The following is a 14,647-nucleotide window of genomic DNA, read 5'->3' as shown; positions in this document are numbered from 1 at the left end:
GCACCAGTGCTGCAACAGACAGTTGCTTATAATTTAGATAATTTAGTTACTTGTAATTTAGATAAATCAAGCAGAAGAGCAAATAAACACATACATGTACTCAGTAAAGGTATTTAATGTCCTGATCAGAACAACTACTATAGCTGCTTTATGAATGTGAATGAAACAATTGTATTTGAATAGAAAATTCAATGTAGAAGGTGGTTCTCAAAATCTCATCACTTTGTAAAATTTTATGTATAGTTAAGAATATTTTAATAGACTCATTTCTTAACATGTGTTAGTGATGCATAGATTCAGTCATTTTTGTTTGTTAAAATATTTTTTGCTTATTTGTGATTAGTTTACATTGAGATAGCATATTGGCTCTTGGCATATGTTTATAAGTGATGTAATGTGCCTACCTTATCGAGTTTTTCATCATTTTCACGGAATGTGAACCTTGATCTGTAGGGGATGACTAAGACGTTAGGAATGACTCAGAAAAATAATAGAAAGTTCAATTTAAAAATAGAAAGTCGTGACTGTAGAGTAGGTGGGTCAGAGAGAGAAAACTTGCATGTTTGCTGTTTAGTGATTGAAGGCAGAGCTCTGGAACAGACCTGGATTGAATGCCAGCTCTACTCTACCACTGTAGGCACAGATTTGGATAACTGTGACCTTAGGCAAGTTACTTAATTTCTTTGAATTCCAGGGAGGATTTCTCATCTATAAATGGAGATGATTATAGTAATAGTACCTACTTTATAATGTAGGTTAAATAAAGTAATAATGCATGTAAAGCCCATAGTAGAGTGTCTTGAGTCCAGTTATCAGCATTTATTTTGACTACCAGTATAGTAGAATTTATTTGGATCTGAAAAATTGAAATACCTTCGATAGTATATTCTACTTATTATTGCTTTTCTAATGGCATAAAAATAGTACTGTCCAAGAAGACCAAAGACATTTTAAGAAATGAACTGTAAAGGCTTCAGCAACACTGCTGTCTTTTTTCTACCTCTACTTCTAATTTTTTCAGATGAGAGATGTTTTGCAGATTGCACACCCCACAGTTGAAGAATAGGTTTTGATTTAAGATGGATACCTTTCTACCTTACCTGTTTGGCCACTGTTCTAGTTAAAGTGTCTCGACTTCAGAATTTGACCCATTAACCATTTATCATACCCATGGCTGTGTCTAGACACATTCCCTATGTGCAGATAGGATATGTGTAGCAGAAAGTAAAGGAACAGAATAAAAGCTGTAGAATGAGGAGCATGGCCTTGTCTTAAGTTTTCATGTTAATGTGGGGTTTAAGGCAATGGCACCCCACTCCAGTACTCTTGCCTGGCAAATCCCATGGACAGAGGAGCCTGGTGGGCTGCAGTCCATGGGGTCGCTAGGAGTCGGACACAACTGAGCGACTTCACTTTCACTTCTCACTTTCATGCATTGGAGAAGGAAATGGCAACCCACTCACCCAACTCCAGTGTTCTTACCTGGAGAATCCCAGAGACAGGGGAGCCTGGTGGGCGGCCGTCTATGGGGTTGCACAGAGTCAGACACGACTGAAGCTACTTAGCAGCAGCAGCAGCGAGTATAAGAATATGCTTTTGAGTGAGAGAGACTTTCTGAGTTAAAATTTTATCCATAAGATTTTGCTTTGTAGTTATGCAGCCTCAGGCAATTTGCTGAGCCTCAGGTTTTTTCATCTGTTAAAATGATAATAGCCTAACTCTATGGAATACTAAAAGACTGAATGAGGTAATACCTGAAAATGATATTTTTGTGTATCTGTGTATGTAATAGATGTTCACTAAATACTAGTTTTTAACAACTTGAACTTTCAGAAAAAAGCTATTGTTTTCGTCCACTGTAACGCTTCCATTTTACCTTTCAAGAAAGTTAATCCCAGGGATTAATCTGTTATGTGTTCACAAATTAAATCACATTCTAACACTTGCCTGCTGTTTTCTATTCATTGGTATTTATTGACGCCTAGCAAGTTTACATTTATACATAGTTCAAACATAAATACACAATGCATACCTGCTCTGTAATTATATATACCAGTGACATTAAAGGTGATTGGCATTCATTCAGAAAGTGTTTATTAAATCAGCCTGGCAAAGTAGCAACTTATGCTTATGTTTTTGTTCTGATACTTTTAAGTTCCTCAGTATGCTAATACTCATTCATATGAATGCATTTTTCTAATATAAATGTTAGCTTTGTAATATGTTACCATAGTTAATAGTCTAATTGTTTATGTAATTAATTTCATAGCATTACATTTTAACTGAATATGATAATACCTTTTGTAATTCTTATTGCCAGAAGAAGTAAATCAACAAATACAGAATGCAATTTGAGAGACTTTTTAAAACGTGTTATGTTTTGGGTTCATTTTCTTAAGTGTAAATAGCTTTTATTAATAACAATAAGTTAAAAGGTAAGACCACATCTAGATACTTTCCTTTTTGTGTGCATTGTAAACCTAAACTGCGTCTCAGAAAACTAGTAGAGAAAGTTAATAGAATTATAAATCTGTAACATTCGGTAACTTTCTCTTTACCAGTTTGTCACTCAAGCCCTATCAGAAGGTTGGTTTGAATTGGCTGGCATTGGTACATAAACATGGACTTAATGGCATTTTGGCAGACGAAATGGTAAGTAGTACTCCATTTCTAGGATATATTATTGGTAGGCATCCTTGCTGTCATTTAAAAAGTGAAAATTTCCCTTGACCCTGTGAGTTTACTGCTCTTACCAAAGTATAAGCCCTCTTACCCTTCTCAGTTTTCTATTGCTTATGTGAGTTTTAGCCTCCTTACTTCCTCTCAGAAATGGAAATAGTTTTTTTTGTCTTTCTCATCAAATTAATAAATATATATTTTTAAAATTAGGTGTTACATAAAAATACGTAGGGAAAAAAACAATATCACACATAATCCTGTCACCTTAAAATAAGTATTTATTTTGCTGTATCTTTCCAGATTATTCTGCAGATGTGTTTGAACGCACCATACATAATATACACATGTACTTACATATATATTATACTAAAAGAGGTGTTACTGCATGTGCTTTTCTATAGCTGCCTTTAAAACTGATCATAGATACTTGTCCTTGTCAGTAAGTAAATCTACACATTTACCATCACCGTCATCTCAGCCATTTTGCTTTTATTAGAGATCTCTGAGTTTCTGTTCTTTTCCCAATCACATTTTACTTGAAAGTAACCTTAGGAAGTTCATTACACCCAATAGTCCAAGTATTGTCATGTAGAAACTTGACCTTTAATCTAACTTGTACCTTCCTTCCACCAGCTATACTTTTTAAAAAGTGTTTATTAAAAATGAATCATGTTCAGTGGAGAAAATGTTTATTGAATATATATGTATTAGGTTGTGGTGGGGGTGGTGCTTACTCTCTTAAATCATGTCCGACTGTTTGTGACACCATGGACTGCAGCATGCAGGCTTCCCTGTCCTTCACTGTTTCCTGGAATTTGCTCAAACTCATGTCTGTTGAGTCAACGATGCTGTCGTCCAACCATCTGATCCTCTGTCTTCAGTCTTTCCTAGCATCAGGGTCTTTTCCTGTGAGTCAGCTCTTTTACACTGTATAGAGTTTCAAAGTAAAAATTGACAAGTCAACATAATAATCCTTGTTCTCTGTTTCACTTCTAGTAAAATAATCGTCAGTATTTTAAGACAATTCCTACATGTACCTCATACTTTTGTTAAAACATACAAGTGATTTAGAAAAGTGAATAATATATGTGGGATTTAAAAATAATTAGAAGTTATATATAGAATATAGAATAGTATAATTGTGGAAACTGGACTTGGAAATCAAATCTGGGTTCTGGGTCTACATTTGTCTTTCATGGGCCGCCTAACCTTTACCAAATGACCTAATCTCTCAAGGCTAAAGTTAATAAAGCATAGGTAATTCCTGTATCATATTTGGTATCAACGAGATATGTTATGTGGAACTGTTTTTGTATCCTGTAAAGTACAATATTTATGATAAGGTAGTGTCTGTTAGGGCTTCCCTAACAAAATATTAAAGACAGGGAGACTTAAACAACAGAAATTTCTGTTAGTTCTGGAGACTGGAAGTCTAAAATCGAAGTATTGGCAGGTTTGGTTTCACCAGAGGCTCCTGTCTGGTTTGTAGATAGACACATTGCTGTGTCCTCACATGGCTTTTCCTGTGGGCACATTCAGTCTTTCTTCTTAAAGATAAGGGTTGGGCCCTTACCCTTACGACTCTATATTTAACTTATCTCTTTAAAAGCTTTTTCTCCAAAAAATCTTAACATTTGGAGTTAGGACTTCAACATGTAAATTTGAGATTGAGAGCAATTCAGTTCCTAACAGTTGGCAATGTTTAGCTCTCCTGGGGAGCTATTCTTCCTCTCTAGCCTTTTTTGAAGAAGGAAATGGCAACCGACTCCAGTACTCTTGCCTGGAAAATCCCACAACCGGATGAGCCTGGTAGGCTACAGTCCATGGGGTCATGAAGAGTTGGACACAACTGAGCAACTTCACTTCACTTTTCACTTTCATGCATCAGAGAAGGAAATGGCAACCCACTCCAGTGTTCTTGCCTGGAGAATCCCAGGGACAGGGGAGCCTGGTGGGCTGCCATCTGTGGGGTCACACAGAGTCAGACACAACTAAAGCAACTTAGCAGCAGCAGCAGCCTTTTTTTAATATAATACTTTATTGATGTGCATACAAATTTCCAGCTTAGTGACTTTTTACATGTATGCACACCCATGTGACTGCCTCTCAGTCAACATTTCCATCATCCCAGAAAATTGCCTTATGCTCCTTTTCAGTCATAAACATCACCACTATTCTGACACCTATCACAGTACAATAATTTTTTTTCCTGATTTCTGAACTTGATATGAATAGATCCATACAATATATACTGTTTAAATAGTTTCTGGTTCATTTGGTACATAATAAAATTACTAAGATTAATCCATGCTCTTCCATGTATCAGTGGTTGGTGGTGGTGGTTGCTTTTTATCCACTTTCCTGGCAGTTTAGATTATTGATGACAGTTTAGATTATTTCCAGTGTGTGGTTATTATAATAAAAGTGCATCAATATTCTTACCCAAGATTTTTCATGGACATATGCTGTCATATCTCTTGAATATATTCTTAGGAGTAAAATTGCTGAGTAATAGGATGGGTATATATTCAACTCCAGTTAGTCAATGGAACGCTGTTGTCTATCAATCCAAAATGTATTAAATGGTTGCTTTATATTAACAATTACCAAAATTATATCCTTTATATGCAAGCAGAGGTCTTTCATTTTAGTGTGTATCACATACTAACTAGCAGTTAAAATACATTCCACTCTTTACGTTGTAGTATCACTTGGAGATTATGATCTGTTTTATGGTTATTGAGAACTAAGAATTTAGTAGAGTTGCATTGTGGGGAATCATAAATAAATAAAACCAGAAATATTCTTTTTTCTTTCCTTTTCCCATATTTATTTGGGTCTTTGGTTTGTTTTTATATTTAATATGTTTTCTTTTAAACTTATTTTAGGGCCTGGGAAAAACTATTCAAGCCATTGCATTTCTGGCGTACCTCTATCAGGAGGGTAATAAAGGTCCTCATTTGATTGTTGTTCCAGCATCAACTATAGGTTTGTTATTACTGTGGACAATTTTACTCGACTAAATAGTGTTTTATATGAAGGGAAGAAAAAGTGTGTGTGTGTGATTTCTTAGTTTGTGGAGGTGGATGTTCATTTTTGTGATTTCCTCATAACTTTTCTCCCCTTGCGTATGTGTGTTATTATACTGGAAGTCTTTTTTAAAGAAAATAACTCCAGTATAAGTAAGTTATTCATCTTATAAATTATTACAGATCAAGTATCATTTGAAAAGATTATTTGTTTTTGTAATACTTTTAAATTGTTTCATGAGTAACTAATTTAAGGGAAGCTAGGTGATTTAAACTTATAACTAAACATTTATTAAGTGAGAAATATGCAGTTCATCCCAATTCAAATTACTGTTTCATTCTTTTTCAACTGATTGTAGACTGGAGTCACAGAATATATGTATGAACGTAACACCACCCCTAAAAAAAAGAAACGTCAAAATTAGAAATTAATAATCATCTGTAAATATAATGATTGGCCTTCCGCTCTTTATTTTGGTGCCACCTGAAAATCTCAGGGATAGCATTGTGAAGTCTGTGATTTTTCAAAATCATCTTCTGTTAACTTTTTAAAAGAAGAATTTCCTGGTAGAACTTGTTAGACTTTAGCGTTCATTTCATTGCACACATATATCCTTTGTAACAGATGCTACAAGTAATATCTCTTTTGTCCCATAGATAACTGGTTAAGAGAAGTTAATTTATGGTGCCCCACTTTAAAGGTGCTCTGTTACTATGGTAAGAATTTGTCATTATTCTCTTAGCTTTGGAAGCGTCTTTAAAATCTTAACATACAGTTAAGTACAATAAATACAATCAATTTGTATGTTTCATCTTTAAATTCTAGGTTCTCAAGAAGAACGTAAACAGATTAGATACAACATTCATAGTAGATATGAAGAATACAATGTAATCGTGACCACGTAAGTATTGAGAGAAAAAAAATTGGAAGAGAAAAAATTGTTTTACAGCCACCAAATCTTTTTTAAAAAATGTTTTAAAAATAGTAGTAGTAAAATGAAATAAAATTTATGCTAAGGACTGTGCAACAAAAGTAATAGAGTGAGTTATGTTGAAGATTTGCGCATTTTTCAGTTTGGTGGATAGTACCATAAAAGAGAGTGAGAAAGTTGGCTTAAAGCTCAACATTCAGAAAACGAAGATCATGGCATCTGGTCCCATCACTTCATGGGAAATAGATGGGGAAACAGTGGAAACAGTGTCAGACTTTATTTTGGGGGGCTCCAAAATCACTGCAGATGGTGACTGCAGCCATGAAGTTAAAGACGCTTAACTCCTTGGAAGAAAAGTTATGACCAACCTAGACAGCATATTCAAAAGCAGAGACATTACTTTACCAATTAAGGTCCGTCTAGTCAAGGCTATGGTTTTTCCTGTGGTCATGTATGGATGTGAGAGTTGGACTGTGAAGAAGGCTGAGTGCTGAAGAATTGATGCTTTTGAACTGTAGTGTTGAAGAAGACTCTTGAGAGTCCCTTGGACTGCAAGGAGATCCAACCAGTCCATTCTGAAGGAGATCAACCCTGGGATTTCTTTGGAAGGAATGATGCTAAAGCTGAAGCTCCAGTACTTTGGCCACCTCATGCGAAGAGTTGACTCACTGGAAAAGACTCTGATGCTGGGAGGGATTGGGGGCAGGAGGAGAAGGGGATGACAGAGGATGAGATGGCTGGATGGCATCACTGACTCGATGGACATGAGTCTGAGTGAACTCCGGGAGTTGGTGATGAACAGGGAGGCCTGGCGTGCTGCGATTCATGGGGTCGCAAAGAGTCGGACACAACTGAGCAACTGAACTGAACCATAATAACGCTTTTTAATTAATTCTGTAGGAGACCACGATTAAAAGAATTCATCCAGAATTCATCTTTTCTTAATAAATTTTATTAGAGACTCCATTTTCATATATAGTCTTGTACTGCTAGCTGCTGTTAACTTTTATTTCTTGGATTCACTCTGCCAGTTTAATACAATGAACAACTAAGCACAGCACATTATATTCTTAACAGAAATGTCTTAGCTTCATGTTTTTTTTTTTCCTTACTGCTTCTTAAAATATAATAGTTCATAAAGCAAAGTATGTGATAATTGCAGATCACATAAATTGTACCCAAATTGGCCTCTTCCTAGATGTGTAGAGGTTGTCTAATTGCAGCACATAAATTGTCTTTTATATTGCAGCTTTTGTAACTTGGTTACATGCACATCCTCCTCCTGGTAGCTCAGATGGTAAAGTATCCACCTGCAGTGCAGGGTACCTGGACTGGATCCCTAAATCAAGAAGATCCACTGGAAAAGGGAATAGCTACCCACTCTAGTATTCTTGCTTGGAGAATTCCATGGACAGAGGAGTCTGGCAGGCTATAGTCCATTAGATTGCAAAGAGTCAGACACAACTGAGTGACTAACACATATACACTTACATGTACATCAGTAATTATTGGATATAACTGCATCAGTACTTATTTGAGTACCAGCTGTGTTAGGTACTAGCTATTAAAAATATATAAATAAAAATAATGTTTTAAAACATTAATCTCACGAGTCCACGCTTTTAAAGGTTTATTCTTAGAGACTGATTTTTTATTTTGGTGACAGGTATAACTGTGCCATCAGCAGTTCTGATGATCGTAGTTTGTTTCGTCGGCTGAAACTGAATTATGCAATTTTTGATGAGGGCCATATGCTGAAGAATATGGGCTCCATCCGCTACCAGCACCTTATGACAATTAATGTAAGAGAATGTTCTCTGAATTTTGCCAAGTATGATAAAATTTCAGATTGTGTGTGTGTGTGTGTGTATGGTATCTTATATTAGGCACCAGTAAACTTTTTCTGTATAGGATCAGATAAGTAACTTTTCATGCTCCATGAGCCATAGATAGGTACTATCACTTGTTTTTTGCTTTTTCTTTTTTTTAAACCCTTTAATAATGTAGAAACCATTCTTAGCTCATGAGCTTCAGTTTGCCAACCTTTGTACTATAGGATAAACTTTATGGATATCAGAGGTAATCTATCTTCTTTCATTGCTTCAGAGAAAAGTAATGTGGGAACATGAGTTACCCACTTATAAACTGACTATTTTATACATTCAATATTTTATTACTAATAATGATTTTAATTTTTTTCTCCTCCACTGAGGGAGATAACCAAAAAGTATATAGATATTTTTTTCTTTTAAGGCAACACTAAGCTAAACTTTTATCTTTGTTCATAGGCAAATAACCGTCTGCTGCTCACAGGCACACCTGTGCAAAATAACCTGTTAGAACTCATGTCACTGTTGAATTTTGTTATGCCGCATATGTTCAGTAGTAGCACCAGTGAAATACGAAGAATGTTTTCTTCTAAGACAGTAAGCATAAATTCATATTTTTTTCTCAAATGTCTTACTTTGTGTTTTACCTGGATCATTTTTTAATTTTCTCTTTTTTCTTGTTTTCATCGGACTTGTGTCCTTATGAAATAAATTTGAGTGGTTGATATCCCTGTATTTGGATGAGTTGGGAAGTCAGCCAAAATACAACGGGAAATAAACTGGAGGCTTTTATAATCATTGTGTGAAAGTTTTGGTTTTTAATATCCTGATTTTCTGAATCATCGTTTCAAATCAATGGATAGCTCAGATATTTAATATGTGGAGAAAGTTTGATCATATCATTTTCTTTTTTAAAATTAGATAAATGAGCGTTTTTTTAATAGGTAAACTATAAAGCCAGGCAAAGATAGAATATCCCAAAAATTCATAGACTGGGAGATATGTTTTGCATTAACACTCCATAAATTAAAAGTCACAATAAAGAAATCTTATTTAGAAGAAAATATGGTTAATTTTTTCCCTGTTACTTAGAAAAAGTGAGAGTGTAGTTTTCAGGAACTCTGATTTTCCAGCACAACAATGTTTATATAGGTTCTTGACACTCTCCCAAATCACATGTATTTTGTGAGAATTTTCTGATAATCTTCTACTGCCAGCTGCCTTTCTAATTTCACTAATATATTCCCTCCCACTTGGTGGCCTTAGCAGATCAGAGGATATGGAGGATTCCTTTAAAATCTTAGAATAAAATTCCTCTTCTCCAAAATTAACAGGTTTTGGCTAGGAACTACCCTATTTCTGTAGACTAATGATTTGCATCACCTGCACTAGCTTTCTTTGGGGGCCATTTTCCACAAACAGATACAAGTTTCTACTTCTCTCTCTCTTTACCTCCACCCAAACTCCCTTAAATACACACATAGCTTTTTAAGAGAGTTATCTGTGTAATCAGTAATGACTCATCAGTTAGTTACTTCTGAACAGTATCCTAGCGCAGTTCAATTTCGTTACCTCCGGAGAGTACATGATTTGTCACAAAACCTGAAAGTACATGTGGAGTCTTAAGAACTATATGTCAGCCCAGAATTCAAGTTCTATCTAGAATGAACTGCATTTCTATGGGAAACAACTCAAAATGTAGTGAGGAAGAGTTTCATGTTGTGTAATAACATTAAAATGTCATGTTCTTACTTTACTTAGAAATCAGCAGATGAGCAAAGTATATATGAAAAGGAGAGAATAGCACATGCAAAACAAATTATAAAACCATTTATTCTCAGAAGAGTAAAAGAAGAGGTAACTCTTTTACTGTGTATTTTTATTATGATTGGTTTTAAAATCTTTTTTACTCTTTATTTGAATGATCTGCTTAAACTGTTTTCCTTTCACAGGTTCTCAAGCAGCTACCCCCCAAAAAAGATCGAATTGAGTTATGTGCAATGTCAGAGAAGCAGGAACAACTGTATATGAATCTCTTCAACAGATTGAAAAAGTCTATCAATAACCTGGGTATAACCTTATTTTCACAATTTTATGTAAAGAATAATCCTGTACTGGGACTACTTTTTTGTTTAATCGTATGATAGTGGGATTTGCTTTTTTTTTTTTTTTAAGTTGGAATTTGAAGAAGTAGTTTTAAAACCATTTGTTTGCATTGAGATGTATTTCAGCAAGTGGCCATCAACTTTTTTTTTTTTAATGTGTACTTTTTGGATCACAGAGAAAAATACAGAAATGTGCAATGTCATGATGCAATTGAGAAAAATGGCCAATCATCCTTTATTACATCGCCAGTATTACACAGCTGAAAAACTCAAGGAAATGTCTCAGCTTATGCTAAAGGTAAGGATATTCTATGCTAACAATAAGCTTTATTAGCACTATTAAGCTTGAGATTCATTGTTAGTCTAAAAGTCAGACCACTGAACCTAATAAAGATATTAACCGTTTAACCAAATACTTAAGAAAAACATTTTTAAGACAAAGTTGAAAACAATTAGGAGACATAAGAGCCAAGAAGGACTGACAGTCTACATCAAGAGTCAGCCAACTGTGACCGTGAGGCCAAATATGACAGTAGCTAAGTTTACAAATAAAGTTTTGTTCTAACACAGCCATATGCTTTTGTTTCCGTGTTTTCTGTAACTGTTTTATATTAAACTCATGGGAAATTTTAGACATGTAAAAGTGGAGAGAATTGTACAATGAAAGCTTCTACCTGTGTAACCTTCGCCCATATTCTACAGTTATCATCTGGAATGAGACTGCTATCTCTTGTTTCACCTAGAATCTTCCCCAGGATTATTTTGAACCAAATTCTAGACATTATTTCAACTGTAAATATATCAGTATGTTATCTCTAAAACAGTAAGAACTTCTTATCTGTATTACAGCCAAAAAATTATTAATTTCCTTTGCCAAATCTGTTGCACTGAAAGATCTGAACAATTTTATTAGATTGTTCTAATCATATTATAAATTATCTTCATTTTGAGGTGTATATTGTTTTGTTTTATTTTGAGGAACCTACACATTGTGAGGCTAACCCTGACCTGATCTTTGAAGATATGGAAGTTATGACAGATTTTGAATTACATGTACTTTGTAAACAGTATCGACATATTAATAACTTCCAGTTAGACATGGACTTGATTTTAGATTCTGGAAAATTTCGAGTTTTAGGATGCATCTTGTCTGAATTGAAGCAGAAGGTACTAAAGAATAATATTTCTCCCTTATATGTTTTCCCAATTAGTTCAGCTACTTTAAAAGTAGTTCTGGCATGATTTGACTTTCTTGAAGTTTTAGCCTGTGTTCTACAGTCTTCTAGAAATTAATGTTTTGAGCATTTTTTGGATATATTTGGGCATGTTTTCCTGATTACTTTTCCTCCATCTAATAGAAGTTAATAGAATATATATTTTTAAAATAATCTTAATTGTCAGTATTTCATAGGTGGCATTCTATATAATTACTTCAAAATTAGTATTTTGAAGATAACAATGGTAACATAAATTAATCCTTATATGTGAGCATTAACATAAATTAATGCATAATGTTTACATGTGAAATAGATTTGTAAGATCACAATCTAATTAGTATTTTTTGTAGCTATTCCTATTAGTCTTAAAAATCAATTTTAGGTCCAAAGTTTAGATAATTTATATATAATCTAAAATAAGAAATTTATCTTCGCTATGATTACTTGATTATTATTATTAAAGAGGCAGTTTTTCATTAGATACTTATCATTTTATTTTTTATGTATCTAACTAATATATGTATTTCCACAGGGTGATAGAGTTGTATTATTTAGCCAATTTACCATGATGCTGGATATTTTAGAGGTTCTCTTAAAGCATCATCAGCATAGGTACCTCAGATTAGATGGGAAGACTCAGATTTCTGAAAGGTTGGTATACTTTGGTTTCAGAAAATATCTCTACCTTACTCTCAAATAAGAGTAAATGTTAGAATTTTAAATGTCTAGAGCTTTTCATGGAATTGTATATTGCTTTGAATCTTATGTTTGTTCATTACCCTAAGACGAGGAAAATTTAATTTTTGTTCTGAATCATATTCAGATATATTTTGAAACAGCTAGTAGAGTTATATGTATGTCAGTGCTTTTCTCTTTGAAAATCATTCCGAGCCTAAAGCACATTATCCCTAAACCAAGATTACCTTAAAATCTTGGACTTTTCTTATTTTGAGGGTAGTTGAGTAAGTTTGGGGTTTTGGTTGTCTTAAAAGCAGTGCTTTTTCTAGTGTGTTTAAACTGCGTTATATCTTTGGTTTATTTTTTTATCAGCTAGAGTAAGTTTTTTTTTCCTGCGTTGAATAGGAAGAGAAGTAATGCCAAAGAGAATGAACATTATAGTTTAATCTTGAAATGCATAGTTCATCAGGGATATTGTCTGTGAGTCATAGCTGACTGACTCTAAGAAGGTTAACGATCACAAAGCCATATCAAAATTTAGAAAAGCCAAGAGTCTTTTAACAAAAGACAAAATTAATTAGGAATTAATCAAATCTGCATAGTTGTGGCACCCCACTCCAGTACTCTTGCCTGGAAAATCCCATGGACAGAGGAGCCTGGTAGGCTGCAGTCCATGGGGTCGCGAAGAGTCAGACACGACTGAGTGACTTCACTTTCACTTTCCACTTTCATGCATTGGAGAAGGAAATGGCAACCCACTCCAGTGTTCTTCCCAGGGACAGGTAGCCTGGTGGGCTGCCGTCTGGGGTTGCACAGAGTCGGACATGACTGAAGTGACTTAGCAGTAGCAGCAGGGAGATAAATGGTATAGAAAAGGAAAATAACTAGAGTGCCAAGAGCATATATTTACATCTTGAAGTTTATTTTCCATGTGATGTGATTGCTTTCAGTTTTCACTATAAACCTTTTTGTGAGATTTAACCTAATATATTTATCTTCTAGGATTCATCTAATTGATGAGTTTAATACCGATATGGATATCTTCGTCTTTCTGCTGTCAACAAAAGCTGGTGGCTTAGGAATAAACCTGACTTCAGCAAATGTTGTCATCCTTCATGATATTGACTGTAATCCTTACAATGACAAACAAGCAGAAGATAGATGTCATAGAGTAGGCCAGACAAAGTGAGTGTTTGCAGTTGAAACTTATTTTTAATTAAATGGCAGTTTAATTTCTATAGAATATTAGAATATGATCTGTCAGATGTCCTCTCTTAGCTTTTTGTTTTTGTATTTTCAGCAAAGCAAGGCTCCTGTGGTATTTTATACCAACAGTGTTGGATATGAACTCCACTATATAACCTATTCATATTCTAGTAATTAAAGCAGGGAATTCCCTGGAGGTCCAGCGGTTAGGACTAAGCACTTTCACTGCCAGGAGAGCGGGTTCAATCCCTGGTTGGGAAACTAGGATCCCGCAAGCTACATGGTGTAGCCTTAAAAATAAAACAGAATAACCTCCCACCCTCAGTCCATATCAGTCTGCAACTAATGAAAACGAAGTCCTGCCAATGGCCCAGCCCCTTTGAAAAAGATTAGTAATTGAAATAACTTCTTGTTAAGCCATGTAAGAGCCAGACAGATTTGATAATGAGATACAGTTGCTACCTTCTTACCTCATAGGAAGTAGGTTATGTGAGCTGTAGGTATTTTAGGTGAAAGTTAAATTAGACATTGCTCACAGGACATAAAGAGGTGAAAATACCTATAATTCAGCTCTGTTCTCAATGTAAACAGCAAATAATCAGTCTTTGTGGGGTATTTTACTGTATTTCCAAAAGACATTGATAAGTTCATTTATGAACCAAATATTTATTAGTACTTATTGTAGAACTAAAACCTCCTATGTAATCTTCATACTTTACAACACTTCCATGCTTTTTGTACCAGATTATATCTCTTGGAACCTGATAAGCAAAGCATGTTCTTTGTTAAAATGAAATACCTACCTGAACCCAGAATTGTTTGTTGTAATTCAGTTACACCAGCAATTTTTATAGATACCTTTTTCTTGTCTCTTGAATCAATAAGTGACATGCTCAGAAAATGTCAGTCTTAAGTAGTGTGAATAAAAGAACTTAAATTTATGGATGTATTCATTAAAACAATTTTCTAATT

At 34.5% G+C, this 14,647-nt stretch overlaps 1 protein-coding gene across 1 annotated transcript in view; it reads left to right on the top strand.

Moving 5' to 3' along the window:
• The window catches only part of SMARCAD1 (SNF2 related chromatin remodeling ATPase with DExD box 1), an 89,468-nt gene that overhangs the window by 71,984 nt on the left and 2,837 nt on the right, over positions 1 to 14,647 (top strand). Inside the window, exons 10-21 of the mRNA XM_068975028.1 lie at positions 2,562 to 2,652; positions 5,568 to 5,667; positions 6,366 to 6,425; positions 6,535 to 6,610; positions 8,307 to 8,442; positions 8,929 to 9,066; positions 10,231 to 10,326; positions 10,422 to 10,539; positions 10,751 to 10,872; positions 11,553 to 11,741; positions 12,324 to 12,442; positions 13,472 to 13,654. Coding sequence (XP_068831129.1) covers positions 2,562 to 2,652; positions 5,568 to 5,667; positions 6,366 to 6,425; positions 6,535 to 6,610; positions 8,307 to 8,442; positions 8,929 to 9,066; positions 10,231 to 10,326; positions 10,422 to 10,539; positions 10,751 to 10,872; positions 11,553 to 11,741; positions 12,324 to 12,442; positions 13,472 to 13,654 — 1,428 coding nt within the window. The remainder of the gene's footprint in view (positions 1 to 2,561; positions 2,653 to 5,567; positions 5,668 to 6,365; positions 6,426 to 6,534; positions 6,611 to 8,306; positions 8,443 to 8,928; positions 9,067 to 10,230; positions 10,327 to 10,421; positions 10,540 to 10,750; positions 10,873 to 11,552; positions 11,742 to 12,323; positions 12,443 to 13,471; positions 13,655 to 14,647) is intronic.

This window comes from Capricornis sumatraensis, chromosome 7 (assembly GCF_032405125.1).
Source record: "Capricornis sumatraensis isolate serow.1 chromosome 7, serow.2, whole genome shotgun sequence".
Lineage (NCBI taxonomy): Eukaryota > Metazoa > Chordata > Mammalia > Artiodactyla > Bovidae > Capricornis > Capricornis sumatraensis.
This window is presented reverse-complemented; position numbering and strand designations above follow the sequence as displayed.